This window comes from Staurois parvus, unplaced genomic scaffold (assembly GCF_062004578.1).
Source record: "Staurois parvus isolate SC_StPar_1 unplaced genomic scaffold, SC_StPar_1.0 ptg000839l, whole genome shotgun sequence".
Classification (NCBI taxonomy): domain Eukaryota; kingdom Metazoa; phylum Chordata; class Amphibia; order Anura; family Ranidae; genus Staurois; species Staurois parvus.
Window position 1 is genome coordinate 3266779 of NW_028318635.1, and position 16694 is coordinate 3283472.

At 42.0% G+C, this 16694-nt stretch overlaps 1 protein-coding gene across 3 annotated transcripts in view; it reads right to left on the reverse strand.

Moving 5' to 3' along the window:
• Positions 1–1659: 1659 nt before the first annotated feature.
• The window catches only part of GTF2IRD1 (GTF2I repeat domain containing 1), a 161698-nt gene continuing 146663 nt past the window's right edge, over positions 1660–16694 (reverse strand). For all 3 annotated transcript variants that reach the window (XM_089655393.1, XM_089655394.1, XM_089655392.1), the window contains 4 exons: positions 16334–16526; positions 10227–10267; positions 7782–7930; positions 1660–1894 (listed from right to left, as the gene is read on the reverse strand). In XM_089655393.1, coding sequence (XP_089511519.1) covers positions 1826–1894; positions 7782–7930; positions 10227–10267; positions 16334–16526 — 452 coding nt within the window. In that variant the 3' untranslated portion in view covers positions 1660–1825. The remainder of the gene's footprint in view (positions 1895–7781; positions 7931–10226; positions 10268–16333; positions 16527–16694) is intronic.

Here is a 16694-nt window from a genome sequence, read left to right on the forward strand (position 1 = left end):
CACTATTCCTCCCCCCACTGACACCAACGATGGGGCACTATTCCTCCCCCCACTGACACCAACGATGGGGCACTATTCCTCCCCCCACTGACACCAACGATGGGGCACTATTCCTCCCCCCACTGACACCAACGATGGGGCACTATTCCTCCCCCCACTGACACCAACGATGGGGCACTATTCCTCCCCCCACTGACACCAACGATGGGGCACTATTCCTCCCCCCACTGACCCCAACGATGGGGCACTATTCTCCCCTCCACCACACTGACATCAATGATGGGGCACTATTCCTCCCACTGACACCAATGATGGGGCACTCTTCCTCCCCCCACTGACACCAACGATGGGGCACTACTCCCCCCACTGACACCAACGATGGGGCACTACTCCCCCCCACTGACACCAACGATGGGGCACTACTCCCCCCCACTGACACCAACGATGGGGCACTACTCCCCCCCACTGACACCAACGATGGGGCACTACTCCCCCCCACTGACACCAACGATGGGGCACTACTCCCCCCCACTGACACCAACGATGGGGCACTACTCCCCCCCACTGACACCAACGATGGGGCACTACTCCCCCCCACTGACACCAACGATGGGGCACTACTCCCCCCCACTGACACCAACGATGGGGCACTACTCCCCCCACTGACACCAACGACATGGCACTACTCCTCCCACTGCAAAATTACAGTTATGAAGTAGCAATGAAAATAATTTTATGGTTGGGGGTCACCACAACATGAGGAACTGTATTAAGGGGTCGCGGCATTAGAAAGGTTGAGAACCACTGCCTTAGAGGATCCCTGTACCTGGAGATAAACCTGTACATTTGTTTAATTTGGAAGCCAGGAGGATCTGACATCACTCACCTGCAACTTAGCTCCTTGAACATCCCTGGATGTAGGGACCACCCCCCTCCCGATTCAGGCACTGCTGACTGAGGGGATCTGCCTGCCTATTGTCTACAGCTGGAATGCATTTTGTCTTTGCAGGTTAATCCCTCCATAGTGCCTGAAGCTATGATTATTTCAGAAGGCGTGATACATGCCTGAGATTCCAAAATCCAATCAAAATATGAGTAGATCTGGGCGTCGGACTGAATACATTTGTATTCAATCCATAGTCATAAGAAATGTAAATTAAATGGTATCATGAAAGGAATATGTAGGCTGGTATTATAGATAACCTTCTGTAAATGCTAGTTGCATGGCAGTTGGACTGACCTATTGGCTTCAATGACTTCCAAGCCACGAAGTATGCATCTCAGGAGAGTTAGAGTAAGATCAAAAGTCCATATCTGCATGTGTTTTGCATGGCAGTGACTCTAAAATATTGAAATATAGAGGGAGCAAAGATGACTGCAAAACAACCAGCATTTTCAGAAGGAGTGGTCTGCAACTTTTTCTTATAGAATAAACATAGGGAAATACGGATCTGTTGCAGATAAATACTGATATGTTTTTAATTAAATTTTTTTTTTTCAAACAAACTTGTATCTCATAATGATTAGAACTTAAAGCTAACACATTAGACCTAAAGTGTATTCCTTAGGTAATTTTTCAATATTTGTATTTTCATTTCATGTTACTCGTGGATTAATGCGTGTGTCACAAACACATACATACAAATAAAACCAAGAATGTGGGTCAGAACAAGGCAACACATTTTATTCCAAAAAGGCCATCTTGGATGCCAGAAACGTACTGTAAAAATTATTGAAAAAAAAAATTAACAGTATTGTTACATATCATAATATACATCTTTTATACAATAATTACATATTTCAGATAAACTCCCATTTGGAAAGATTAGTAGTTCATTTGTCCAGGAACCTGCATATTCACACTCCCATAGTCCATCATGTACATAGGCCACTGCTGCAACAAAAAAAGAACAAATTATATTTATTTTGGAACAGATAGCATTATATATATATTGTATAGAGAGAGAAAGATCAATGTTGCAGGACACAGGCATAGTATTCATAGACCTTGGGTTATAGGCTTCAACCTCCAGGTGATTAGACACTGGCAAGCTTTCAGAGACCCGCCCACTAGGAACATCCCCTGTATTCCTACCCCACTCTCTGAGTCCTCAGTTTTGTAGCAAGCAATACAGAGTAACCAGGGATGGAAGAGAAGGTGGTCTGTGACCTGTACTGTACTCCAAGCTACGGAGTTTACAGGTAAGTCAAAATTCCATATGTAAAAAAAAGATTCCCCAAAGATTAATCCAATAACAGACTCTTCCTGGGTCCCCCCCTTTTTTTTTTCCTTCCCTAATCCCCTCTCTCCCATCTTCCTTTTCTCTTTACAGCTACCTAATGTGAACATATGATAATTTCGGAGTATGTTACTGAATTAATAGACTTATGTCATAGATGATTATTAACTTAGTATATGTGCTAATAATAATTTGCTTGTTGTATTATTCATTAGCTACACTGCTTCAAGAAGTGAATAACGAAGTGGATCCTGAAGAAGATCCTTGTGGGCGAAAAGAATTGATCCACCCGCTCTTTCAGGTTTGCTTAAACAAGATCTTTCATGTCAGAGTTGTAGCTGATGACATATTTTTATGACTTGTCTATTTTAATGTAAAAATTAAATGTGTTTTTGTGGATATTGTTTGTTTTTTTTTTTTTTAGCTTTGTTTGGGCACATGGGGAATATTTTCTCTTTCTTGCTTATGAGATTATAGGGGATAGTTCCATATGACAAGTTTTCCCACCCATTAGATTACTTAAGTCAAAATTCCTCTTATCCTAAATGTACAATACAGGACACAGAAAAGTATTCATAGACCCTAGGACGTCCCCAGGCAAAGAATGTGAAGGGTGGGCAACAACTAGGTAAGCAGAAACGTGCCAATAGGCCCCTAAAAAAACAAAAACAAGGGTCAACAGACGCGTGCTGCTGCAAGAATCTTAGGGCCAAAAGCTGCATATCTCCATGTCTTCCTGTCTTCCACTGCAATGAGCAGAAAGAGCTAATGAGGAGGTAAATGAGGATATGCAGATAGGACAGATGCTAGGTATTCTCCTTGGTTTAGAGAGGCAATAACTGACCTTGTGAAATATTGGAATGTGAAGGTACCTGTTGATGGATTTTAAGGCCAGAATAGTATGAATGCCCCGTTGGACTTTGGTACTGTGAACAGGTTTAAGTAACAACTATTGAACCTATGTTGTGGAGGTACTGGCACAACTACTCCCTGAGGCAAGAGATGATTCAGGGGATTGTGCAAATGTGACTGTCTTTGGGCAGATTTTGGTTGATTTGAGGGAAGAAAAAGGTGATCGGGCAGAGTTTTGAACTCTATTTTGTACCCCTTTGGAAACCACTGATTGATCCCTAAAGTCTGGGACATCTGTGACCCAGAGAGAGGCAAACTGTAACAGATATTCCCCCCCCCCCCCCCCCCACACACACACACACACTCTTAGAAGTGTGGACGTTCCTCCACTTGGCTTTGGAGAAGACTTGTTGGGCTTCAAATGAGGGGCTGAACTTAGGCTAGGTTCACACCTATGCAGTTTGCATTTGATCCGTTTCTGCAGTGCTTCTTGCGGTGCTTTTTGCATTTTTGCACATGCGTTTTTGATGCGTTTTGCAGGGGGGGGGAGGGGTTTCTTGTTGCTAGGCAGATTAAAATGCAGCAAAAACACACTACATACTTTTCTGCAGCGTCTCCATTGAAGTCTATAGAACCAAAAACACAACTTTTTGCATTTAAAAAAGTCCCTGACCCTTTCCAAAAAATGCACCAGGTGAAAATGCAGAGATGTGAACGTCTCCCAAAGGAAATCATGTTAAATGGACTGCAGTGCGTTTCTGCAAAACACTGCGGAAAACGCTTAGGTGTGAACCTGGACTTGGGTTTGGAAGTTTAAGCCTGTGTAGAACGATAAGGTGCTCTGTGTTTTGCAGATGTAGAGGCTCCTGGAATGTTCCACTGTACAGATAAAACCTTTTCTCTTGCCACATATTTTATGAATTGGTCCAGTGACTCCCCAAACTGACATTTTCCTTGAATAGGCATACAGTTGTGTTCAAAATAATAGCAGTGTGTTGAAAAAAGTGAATAAAGCTCAAAATCCTTCTAATAGCTTTTATTTCCATATACACAAATGCATTGGGAACACTACACATTCTATTCCAAATCAAAAGATGAAGAAAACTATATCAAATTTGTGTTGTTCCTCTAAAAAAAAATTGAAGAAAAGTGAATATTAGACTGTTCAAAAAAATAGCAGTGTTTGTATTCTTCTTTACAAACTCAAACATTCACTATATAAACTGAAAAATGTTTGAAGATTTTGCTTTTCTTTGAATCACTGAATTAATTTTTAGTTGTATAAGCACTGTTTCTGAGAACTGCTGTACATCTGTGTTGCATGGAGTCAACCAACTTCTGGCACCTGTGAACAGGTATTCCAGCCCAGGATGATTGGACTACATTCCACAGTTCTTCTCTATTTCTTGGTTTTGCCTCAGAAACTGCATTTTTGATGTCACCCCACAAGTTTTCTATTGGAATAAGATCCGGGGATTGGGCTGGCCACTCCATAACGTCAATCTAGTTGGTCTGGAACCAAGATGTTGCACGTTTACTGGTGTGTTTGGGGTCCTTGTCTTGTTGGAACACCCATTTCAAGGGCATTTCCTCTTCAGCATAAGGCAGAACGATCTCATCAAGTATTCTGATGTATTCAAACTGATCCATGATCCCTGGTATGCGATAAATAGGCCCAACACCGTAGTATGAAAAACTTCCCCATATCATGATGCTTGCGCAACCATGCTTCACTGTCTTCACAGTGTACTGTGGCTTGAATTCAGTGTTTGGGGGTCATCTGACAAACTGTCTCCGGCCACTAGACCCAAAAAGAACAATCTTCCTTTCATCAGTCCACAAAATGTTGCGCCATTTCTCTTTAGGCCAGTCAATGTGCTCTTTGGCAAATTGTAACCTCTTCAGCACGTCTTTTTTTCAACAGTGGGACTTTGCGGGGGCTTCTTGCAGATAGTTTGGCTTCACATAGGCGTCTTCTAATTGTAACAGTACTCACAGGTAACTTTAGACATTCTTTGATCTTTCTGGAGCTGATTGTTGGCTGAGTCCTTGCCATTTTGGCTATTCTTCTATCCATTCGAATGGTAGTTTTTCGCTTTCTTCCACGTCTTTCAGGTTTTGATTGCCATTTTAAAGCATTTACGATCATTTTAGCTGAGCAGCCTATCATTTTCTGCACTTCTTTATATGTTTTCCCCTCTCCAACTTTTTAATCAAGGTACGCTGTTCTTCTGAACAATGTCTGGAACGACCCATTTTCCTCAGAATTTTCAGAGAGAAATGCACTGTAACCAGCATGTACAACATTTGCTGCCTTCCTTCCTTAAATAAGGGCAATAATTGCCACCTGTTTTTCAAAGAATGAATGACCTCACTGATAGAACTCCACACTGCTATTATTTTGAACATGCCCCTTTCAATTAGTGATTCAATTACACAGAATCAGCAGCATGCATGTCATGACTGTTGGGTCTGTTGGATTTCTATTACTCTACTACACCTGCTAGTAAATTATTTGCCGTGTAGAAATATAATTTCTACCAAAAACAGTGATTGATCAGGTTAGTGATGTCTGACTGCTATTATTTTGAACACAACTGTATGTGTGAGGAGTCTTTTACAGGTGTCTTCAGCTGTCCAGGCTTTTAGCCACAAGAGTATGCACATGTGAATGGAGATTAGAATCATTCTGGAAATTTGTCTCAGAAGGCAATTGCTGTAATGTAAAACATGACTCTGGAATACAAAGTCATGTTAGTTGTTCTCTGTCCTGTTCCAGGCTGCTGAAGTTTGACATACTGAAATTGCAGCAAGAGGGCCCAGGGCTGGGCCTGCAAGAGAAAGGAGAGTCTTTTAAAGTGGTAGTAAACACTGCATGGTCACTTGTAACTACAGGTAGGCTTATAATAATACAAATTATTATAATACACTAATAATACAAATTATAATACAAAACTACCACTTTAAGAGCATCTCAAACTTTCTATCTGCAAAATCTTTGAAAGAAGGAACATCTTCCATAAGTACAGTGAGATGTTTGTTTAAGATGGCAAGATCAACTACACTTTTTAGTGAACTCCTTTTCTACTGAATAATGTTCGCAAAGATTTTTGGAGTGAAAATCCTTTCTTGAGTAATCCAATCATCATAGATTGTATATTCTATTTACTCATGAACAGGGAATGTATTTAAATATTTTGCAGGTCTCTTTGTACCCACAGTGGCAGGACAAGACAGCATAGAATCAATCTGAACAACGTCAAGGCTTTTGCGAATGGCAACTTCTTCCAATACTGTCCTCTTCATTCCCTTCTGTTTCTGCTTCATCTGGGGCAGACATATCAGGATCTGAGTTAGGCAAAAACATCAAAGTAGGAGAAGAGACTTGGCGTCACTGAGACGGTCTTCTGAGATCCCGACTTTAATGTTGGGATTCACCCAGATGACTGGACTGGCAGCTGGCTCAGTCTTTCAGCATACCACTAAGAGCCTAGACCAGCTGCTCCCACCCACTCCACAGGCTGGCACTCCAGTGAGCGCTGGAGGGACAGACCAAAGAGGTGGTGACTGGCAGTCACCAGCTCTCTTCCCACAAAACCAAGGACTGAACGATCCGCGTTCTTTGATTGCTTAGTTCTCGGTGTAGAAGTGGCGGGGAACAGATGCAGCTTCGGAGCGATGCTGCATCCACCTAGGTGAGTATGCAGGTGTTTTTTTTATTTGTTATTTCCCGATCTTCTAAGTCTCATCTTTTAAGCATAAGCTTATACTTTCCCTTTGCTTACCCATCAAATGTTTGTCCAATGGAGTAGGAATGGAGCTACTTGGAAATTACAGATGGCTCATTAATTTCCCCCATGTGACAATGCTGAGGGGCAAACTGTCAGGCATCAGTCCTTTCACATGAGGAAGGGGAATGAGTAACTTGCTTCCCAATATCTGTAATTACGAGGTATGTCACTTTGCTTCATTGGGCAGACGTGGCAGAAGAGTGAAGGGAAGGTAAGTAAAAACAGTTCTGCGGCCAGCATTAAACTGAACTTATTGCTCTGCCTTTTATGGTCAATGAAGACCTCTTGTATTTTACATCTAAAATTCTGGTATGGAAGCATGTGTCCAGAATTAATTATCCAGTTCCTATGCCACTTGTTATTTTTATTCTGCAACTGTGCTTTGTTTTACTTGCATACTCTATTGCAGGAGCAACTAAATACCTCTGTATAAGATGGTATTAGGCTCATAGGTAAATTTAGGGGGAATACAGGTGCCCTGATTCCCAAGTTGATTTGCAATTTAAACTCTGAAGATACCTAAACATCTGTAGCATTTGTTTTTGCTTGTTTTGTCAAAGTACCTATTGCTTTTAGATGTGAAACATATGAAAAATAGCATACAAATAAACATTACAGCTATTGCTCTCCAGTTAAATAATTTAGACATGTTTTGCCGTAATGTTATCTATCAATTATATCATTTATTATTCAAACAAATGTGTGAACCAAAGGTGCTCAGACACTTCCTAAATATTATTCAGACATTGCAAGCAATATAAAAGGTGACTAGAAGCTTTGTGTGTGTCCTGAGAGACAGGCTGGAGACTGCTGTCACAAGTCTATGTTTAGGGGCTGTCCATCCAACCACAGATAGCATCCTTTTTCACAAAGGAAGCAGTAAAACCTGAATACTTACCACTAGTGACATATGATGTGTTGAGGAGATAGGATCTACATTAGAAGAAGAGGAGGAGGATGATGATGAAGAGTTGGATGCAGTTGATGACACAGAATTTCCTTCGGAGATTCTTTTTCTTTTGCGCTTAGGAGCAATGCTGTCTTTTTCTGCATGGGGAAATATGAGTAAACGCTCCTATTAAAAATGAATGCTTAAAGTGTGTACTAACCAAATTATTGATCCACTACCTTCTCCCACACAATAATTACTAATTATACCCAGAAAACAAACTAGCAATAGCTGAGCAGGGTACAGTTAAAAGCATTTGGAGCATGTTCTGCTGTTTGCATTCATAAGTATGCAGATCTATATGATCTCTTGACTCTTGATCTTTAGCTTAACTGCAATAAAAGATGGCAATACGTTTGATCAGATATCAAGTGATAACCTATTACACTGTATTTAGTGTAGTGTGAAACCTTTAGAGAAAATTAGAGCTTACAAACTGTTTCCATGCAGACAGGTACCAAGCAACAGCCCATTGTTCACCCTGTGCTGGAATAGATGGGTGATTATGCTCAAAGAAATTAGGGGTTTCACATTAGAGATTACTAATAGCAATGATGGGGAAAAATTCTTGATAGCACAGGAGACCTTTTGAACATTTATACTATTGTGTATTACAGATGAGACAATGTATGCTAGTAGACATTCATCTTAAAACATAACTAACGTTGAAAAAAAATGCTAGCAAGTACAGTTTTTGGTAGAAATTACTCCATATGTCCCTTTTTGACAAGAAACTTCCTCCACAATTTTCTAGAAATTGTTTTTGGTTTGTGTAAACTGCCTGCGTAGCCTGCACTCTAGATTAATTCTCTGGATTTGTAAGATTCAGAGATTAAACACAGCTGTAGGGAACAAGTTATTCCCATGTGAATGTGTGGGAGATACATTATTACTGGTGACCCTAAAGCTAAAGAAAGAGGATACACATCCAAAAAGAGGAGTCCAAGAAGCTGGTAAGGGTGGTGATGGTGAAACCACACTGAAGGCAGGAAACCAGGTGGTATTGTCTGTTCCAATATGTAACTATGCACAAAATGCTTGCACATTATAAGTGTTCCTGCAGACACCCAGCAAAGGTTCCATTTAAAGGGAACCTGTGTTTTGTCTGTACATGGCAAAGAAACAGGTTCACTTAACTACTTCCCTCCTCAGCAACATATACTGGCTCCCTTGCTACTCCATTAAGCCACCAGAAGTGGCCCTATGTAAGCTCCAATTTGTAATTCAGAATTTAGAAAAGTTTGAGGACTCTTTCCCACATAACACCAATTATTACACATGAACAAAGTCAGGAAAGAGGTTGGTCTGTGTTCTCCAATAACCAGAAGTACCTCATCTCACCTCTTATGGCCAAATGGAACAGTGGGGGAAGGAAAGGATTGAGATAATGTGAAGTTAAAGTGTTACTAAACCCATGTCCCTGCATTCACTATATCTGGTCTCCCACAGTACACAGAAGATGGAAATGCAGTTATTTTAGTAAATATAAACTGCTAAATACCTTTTCTAATCAGCAGTATATAGTAGTGCTGTGACCTATATCAGTGTCCAGCTGAGTACTGGTTAATTTTGTAGGAGGAGTCTTCATTCTGCTCTTATTGTGCTATGAAGCTGCATAACCCCTGACCCTCTCTCTGGACAGTGCTGATTGGCTCTGTGCTGATAACATGCACCCTCCCAAAGAAAACAAAAATCTCTAGCAAGACACACTAAACTGAGCATGTGCAGAGTGACTCCTAAAGCTCTGTACTATCAGAGATGGACTGGGGACAGTAGAAGAAGAGGAGGATCAGAGAAGACAGGACCACACAGCCTTTTTATAGAATGAGGATTAACACCTTAGGTTCCACAGTGAGTATACCAAGCATGCTTTACTGCATATACAGACTGTTTTTACTGGTGTGGGTTTAGTAACACTTTAAGTGAGCCTGTTGCTTTTTGAATAAAATTAAATGAAAAAATGTAATAATTAAAAAAAATGGCCTACCTGTGTCAAGTATATAATAAAAACATGATTTACACACTGGCTTTGAAAACGCTGCTCCTAGAGGAGTTTAGCGTTTTGCCTGTAGAAGCAACTAATGTTATCCTATGTATCCATGCACTTTATGTAGTCTAGAGTCTTTTTTTTTTTTTTTTTTTTTAAGCTCAGCGTTTGGAGGCAGAAAAAAAACTTCTGTTTTGCGTTTTTTTTTTCTAGCAGAAAAAAACACTAATCACTCCTAAATGCTGCTAAATGCTCCTAAACGCTAGTACAAAAAATGCTCAAAATTAGCATTTTTTCCTACCAAGAGCACTGGCATTTTTTAAGCCAGTGTGCATGCAGCCTTAATATGTATTCAAACTATATAAATATGAACAGAACAGATTAAGCACATTAAAGATTTCACTCACGTATTTGTGGTGCTGGGTCAATACAGAGTTCTGAAAATGGCCTGTTAGAAAATAAAAATAGGTTTGATTTAACTGCATTTCCCGCACAGACATATGAAATATGAAGTTGACAAGGACAACATAATACTTGGCAGCAACTACACACATAAACTGTTCACAGTAATGAGATGATGGTCACCTGGTACTAATCTTGTTAATATGCCACTTTGATGACATTAACACTGTACTTGGTACAAACAAATTAAATGAAGTAGTAGTTTGTGTCTGCATTTCCTCATAGAACATAGATGTCCCATGATCTCTCTCAGCTTGATATTGAAATTTTCATTATACATTGTGGAAAATTCACTGGTGAAGGGTGACATCATCATCATCATCTGGTATTTGCATTTGGGCTGGACTAGCAACTGGTGTGAATAGCTCAACAGTGTAGCTCCAGAGAAATCTAGAAACCTGCAGAGAAATCACAACACAAAACTAAAATAGGATTTTTGCCTTACCTATAAAATCCTTTTTGGGGAGTACATTACAGGCCACAGTATTCTGGAATGCTGGATTACATTGCTGCCTTCAGGTGATAGGACACTGGCAAGAAAAGCTGTAAGGATAGCCCAGTATAACCTCTCCCACTCCCAACAAGTCTCAGTTTTGTAGCAAGGAATAATAGAAGTAGATCATAAGAAACAGAGAGGAGGGGCCTGTGACCTGTAATGTACTCCAAGAAGAGGAATTTATAAGTAAGACAAAAGTGTTTTCTTAACTGTACATTTTGGAACACAAGAGAAGTATTCTGGGACACTAGAATATCCAAAAGCAGTCCAACTGAGGAGTGGGCAACACAATAAATAGCAGCTAACAGGCTCATGAAAATCAACAAGGAACAGCAAAGACTACATTTTACAGGGTCACCTGAAGAACCTTAGGTCTTAGACCAGCATCTGCTGAGGCATGAATGTTCAAACTTGAATAATGAGTAGACAAATCCTCTTAGCCCCCCTGCAGGGGCTTTCAGGAATGGCAAACAGTAGGTTGAACTACTCAAAAAGGGGTAGCAGTTGAGACATAACTTGAACAGCGTGCACCAAAACAATGGAGAGACACCTCCATGGGATGTTCAGGTGCAGGACATGGAGTTGGCAAGACAATTTCCAGGTTAAGGTGGAAGGAAGAAACCATCTTTGGGAGAAGAGAGGTCTCAAAACTATTTTGTCCTTGTGTAACGTAAGAAAGGATTCTTTTTACAGGTCAAGGTTGCACAACTCTCAAACCTGCCACTCAGGAGTGACTGCAACAAAAAAGGCAAGTTTGCAAGTAAGAATAGAGAGAGAAATATCCCAAATAGACTCAAAAAGAGGTCTCTGAAGGACTGACAGGGCTAGATTGAGACTCCATGGGGGCACTTGGGAAACATACAAAAAGAACATTGTGAGAAACACCCTGTATACTAAGAACAGAAAGGCAGCAGTCTCTGAAAAAAGAACACTTAATGTTACTCAAGACAGATTGCTATCCAGAGCAGACTGAAGAAAAGACAGGATTTTTTTCCACAGCGTACTTCCCCAGATGAAATTTCCTTGCCTTGAACCATGTTAAGTATGCTTTCCAAGTACGATAGCAGATCCTGTGAGATGTCGACTTCCTAGCCTTCAAGAGTGTAAGGAGAGTCTGATAGGAGTTTGACTATATCAGAGCGCCCTGTCCTACTGGGCCTGTTTGGTGCAGTGAGGACTACCGGAATGCCCTCCATTTCAATCCTGCAGGGTGGAGGGGTAGGAGTTTAGAGGGGGAAATGCATAGATCATGTTGAACTTATCGCACAGAGTCAACAATCTCTACTGCGAAGGCTCAAGGATCCCTGGTCCTGGCAACAAACCTGTCCAGTTTATTGTTAAACCTTGCAGCTGAGAGGTCCAGCTTGAAGAGACAACCAAATTGCCCTGTACTTTGGAATATTAATCAGAAGCAAAGCCTCCTCTGACAACCAAGCCCCCTGTATTGAGAGGGTACAGAGGACTCCTCCCCAGCCTGACAGGCTGGCATCAATTGTGTGCACTTTTCAGACCATTGGGAGAAAGGATTTCCCTGAGTTCAGTGCCATATTGGAGACCCACCATCCTAGCACAAGCTTAGTCCTTCTGGTAATGATCCAGAGACCGAACCTGCTTGTTCGACACCATAAACATTTGGAGTGTGTTCCACACTGCAAACGTTTGGAGTGAAACTGGGCAAATTGGACTGCCTTCGAAGGAGGCCACCATCAGGCCCAAAACCCTTTTGCATAAGCGGGTTGGTTGAGTAGCTCCTCTTTACCATAGGATTGGAACGTGAAAGAGACCAGAGTTTTTCCAGGAAAAAAGACCCTACATAGGGTTGTATCCAAGACGAGGTTCAAATTGATTTAGGATCGGCTTGAATCTCTGTAAGATCTGTTTGGTTTGTCAAACATTGGCTGACAGTCTGTGCCAACTGTTCCCTCAGAAAGAGATTGTCTACATATGACATGCCCTGAGAATTCAGCAGAGGCAGAACAGCGATCAACACTTTGTTAAAATCTGAGGTACAGTGGACAGGCCAATTGGAAAGGGGAACAATATACACTGCTCAAAAAAATTAAAGGAATATGGACTGGGTAATGTGTTAAGAACATAAAGATGCCCTATCGTTTGATGGATATGAAAATTATCAACCTACAGAGGACTGAATTCAAAGATTCCACGAAAATCAAAGTGAAAAAATTATGCAGCAGGCTAGTCCATTTTGCTGAAATTTCATTGCAGCAACTCAAAATGGTACTCAGTCTTTTGGCACCCATGTGCTTGTATGCATGCCTGACAACATCGGGGCATGCTTCTAATGAGATGATGGATGGTGCCCTGGGGTATTTCCTCCCAGATCTGGACCAGGGCATCACTGAGCTCCCGGACAGTCTGAGGTGCAACCTGGTGGCGTCGGATGGACCGAAACATGATATATCACAGAGGTGTTCTATTGTATTTACAGTAGGTCAGGCGAGCGTGGGGGGCAATTCAATGGTATCAATTCCTTCCAGGAACTGCCTGTATACTTTCGCCACATGAGGCCAGGCATTGTCGTGCACCAGGAGAAACCCAGGACCCACTGCACCAGCGTAGGTTCTGACAGTGGGTCCAAGGATTTCATCCTGCTACCTAATGGCAGTCAGGGTGCCATTGTCTAGCCTGTAGGGGTCTATGCGTCCCTCCATGGATATGCCTCCCCAGACCATCTCTGACCTACCACCAAAACGGTCATGCTGAACAATGTTACAGGCAGCATAATGTTCTCCACAGCTTCTCCAGACCCTTTCACGTCTGTCACATGTGCTCAGGGTGAACCTGCTCTCATCTGTGAAAAGCACAGGGAGCCAGTGGTGGACCTGCCAATTCTGGTATTCAATGGCAAATGCCAATAGAGCTCTATGGGGCCGGGCAGAGAGCACAGGGCCCACTAGAGGATGTCGGGTCCTCAGACCACCCTCATCAAGTCTGTTTCTGATTGTTTGGTCAGAGACATTCACACCAGTGGCCTGCTGGAGGTCATTTTGTAGGGCTCTGGCAGTGCTCATCCTGTTCCTCCTTGCACAAAGGAGCAGATACTGATCCTGATGGGTTAAGGACCTTCTACTGTCCTGTCTAGCTCTCCTAGAGTAACTGCCTGTCTCGTGAAATCTCCTCCATGCTCTTGAGACAGGGCTGGGAGACACAGCAAACCTTCTGGCAATGGCACGTATTGATATGCCATCCTGGAGGAGTTGGACTGCCTGTGCAACCTCTGTAGGGTCCAGGTATCGCTTGTTGCTACCAGTAGTGACACTGACTCTAGTGAAATGCAAAACTAGTCAAAAACAGTCAGAAAAGATGAGTAGGGAAAAAAATGTCAGTGGCCTCCACCTGTAAAACCATTCCTGTTTTGGGGGCCGCTTCATTGTTGCCCATCTAGTGCACCTGTTGTTAATTTAATTAACACCAAACCAGCTGAAACTGATTAACAGCCCCCTCTGCTACTTAACTGACCAGATCAATATCCAAGGAGTTTAACTGACTTGATGCTATACTTTGATTAAAAAGTGTTCCTTTAATTTTTTTGAGCAGTGTAGTAATGTTGCATGCCCACAGCAAAGAGTAGGCACCAATGATACTCTGGGAAGACAGGAATATGCAAGAAAGCATCTTTGATGTCCACAGAGGCAAGATGATTGCCCAGATGCAGGAAAGCATTGACTGACTTGTAGGAGTTCAAAAATGGAACCCACCCAATCTGTTGTAAATTCTTAGATCCAGAATGGGGTGGATGCCTCCTTTCACTTTGAGGACGGTGAATAGGTTTGGATAGAAACTCTGGATCCTCTCCTCCTCATGGACAATGGCTATGGTCCCCTGGGATGGGAGCTGCTCTAAAGAAGCGTGAAGATCTGTTAACCTTTGCAGGGATGTTTGCAGGTTTGACAACATAAAGCAGGGTGAAGACTGAGGCCAAAATTTCAGTTTGTATCTCCTGGATACAAAGTTTTGCCCCCAAGTGTCTGAAATGTCTAGGAACCGGATGGCTGCAAAGGCTACCAAATACCCCTCAACTCTGAGAGCCCCTTCTTATTGAGGGGAGGACTTGCTTCTGGACCTGGCAGGTTCTAGGCTTGGACTGGACACAGAGGTCCAAAAAAATAAAAGATCTTTTTTTCTCCTGGGAGTAACTGTTTTACCAACTGGAGTTTTCTGCTTTCTATTTCTGGAGTAAAAGGGTACTCTTATACCCCTGTGATTTCCTTGAGAAAGCTGTCCAAAGAAGCTGTAGCAGAGGGCATCCACACAAGACATTTCTTGCACGGAATCTCTGCATACCAGCATTTGAGCCAAAGGATCTTCTGTATATGCACAGATAGAATATCCATTTATGATACTTGGTGAATGGTATCGGTTCACCTATCAACACATTAGTGCAGGGCCACAGACCCTCAAATTGTTGAAGTATAGAAGAATGTGTTTGCATAGAACCAGGATCTGGAGCCCAGGGTTTCAAACAGCTATAGTCTGGCAGACAAACAAGGTCACAATGGCTAGTTGCATAGCAGGTCCTGCAAGGGAGGTACAAGGCCTTAGATAGGGCTTCTAGCTTCTTATCCACAGGGTCCTTGAACACTGGAATGTCCTCTACAGGGACCAAAAAGGTCTTGTTTAGAAAGGAAATGGCTGGGCCTGCAACCAGGACAACCCATTTTTTTAGGAACCCCTCTTGAAAAAGATATTGATGGGCAAAATGCTTTTGAGGGGCAATGATCTTTTCAGGGTTAGTCCAGTCACAAGGTTGTAAATGCGAGTTTCAGAGATTTCAAGTTGACTGAGTTTACTCATGCACTGGGTCCTTGGAACTGGGCAAGGCATCATCCTCATCCTCTTTTAACAGGAGGTGCAGATGAAGCTTTAGCCAGAGGAAGATCAGATATGGACTCCAAGGGATAGGATAAGGGGGCTCACAACAGGCCCCTTTAGTGTGAGGCCTCCTATAAGGCTGAAAGATTTTTTTAGTAACACAAGCTGCTTCTCAAGGCTGGTACACACGGACTGAATATCAACCAGTTCAACAGAAACCAGCCAACATTTGACCCGTGTTTACAGCAGCCTGTCCCACAGAAGCCAGTCTAACAACTGTCTTTTATCAAATGGGCATGCTGGAAAACCAGCATCCAATCAATGCTTGCAGCCAATGGCTGTGAGTGCTGATCAATGTGTTCTGGCGGGGGGAAAAGGTCCACCTGTCAGAACAAAACAGCTCAGCGGCTGAGATCACTGCACTAACATCGCTAAGTTAGTACGATGACCTCTCAGTTTTTATTCACTCTACCTGCTGGGTTGAACGAAAAAACTCCCAATGTGTACCAGTCATTAGTTTACTGTATGTCTTTTAGATAAGATCTCAGTTTGCCCCAAATGTGTGCCTTTTTATTTGTGTTAAAACATCAACAGATTGTGGAACACAGACCCTAAAATCTACCCTGCAAAAGACAGAAGACTAAATATTGGCTCAGACACAACAATAAATGATTCCTTATTGAATACCACATAGGCTTTTTTCCCACTGTACAGGATACTTACTGTAACTGGTTTATAATCACCATATGAATATTCTCTCGCGCTGTTAGAATTTTTTCCAACCGATGAATGTCATATGTATTTGGATTCCTGAATGGGATGTCATTTGGCAGTCCAGTGACTTCTATAGAATCGGGGTTATCCCTGATTAATTTGTAGGGTACAAGCACTGGGCGACCCAATCCCAGAGCCTCTCCTGCACCAAAAGCACATAATATGTTGTCAGGATTACTAATGCACAAGACTACACCTTTAAAATGTTTAAACAATATTTTTAAAACCATGACAATCTTTACTGCAAAGAGAAAAAAAAATTGTACAGTATCACAACTCAGCGATGAAATACTACTCTGGGAATCCATAA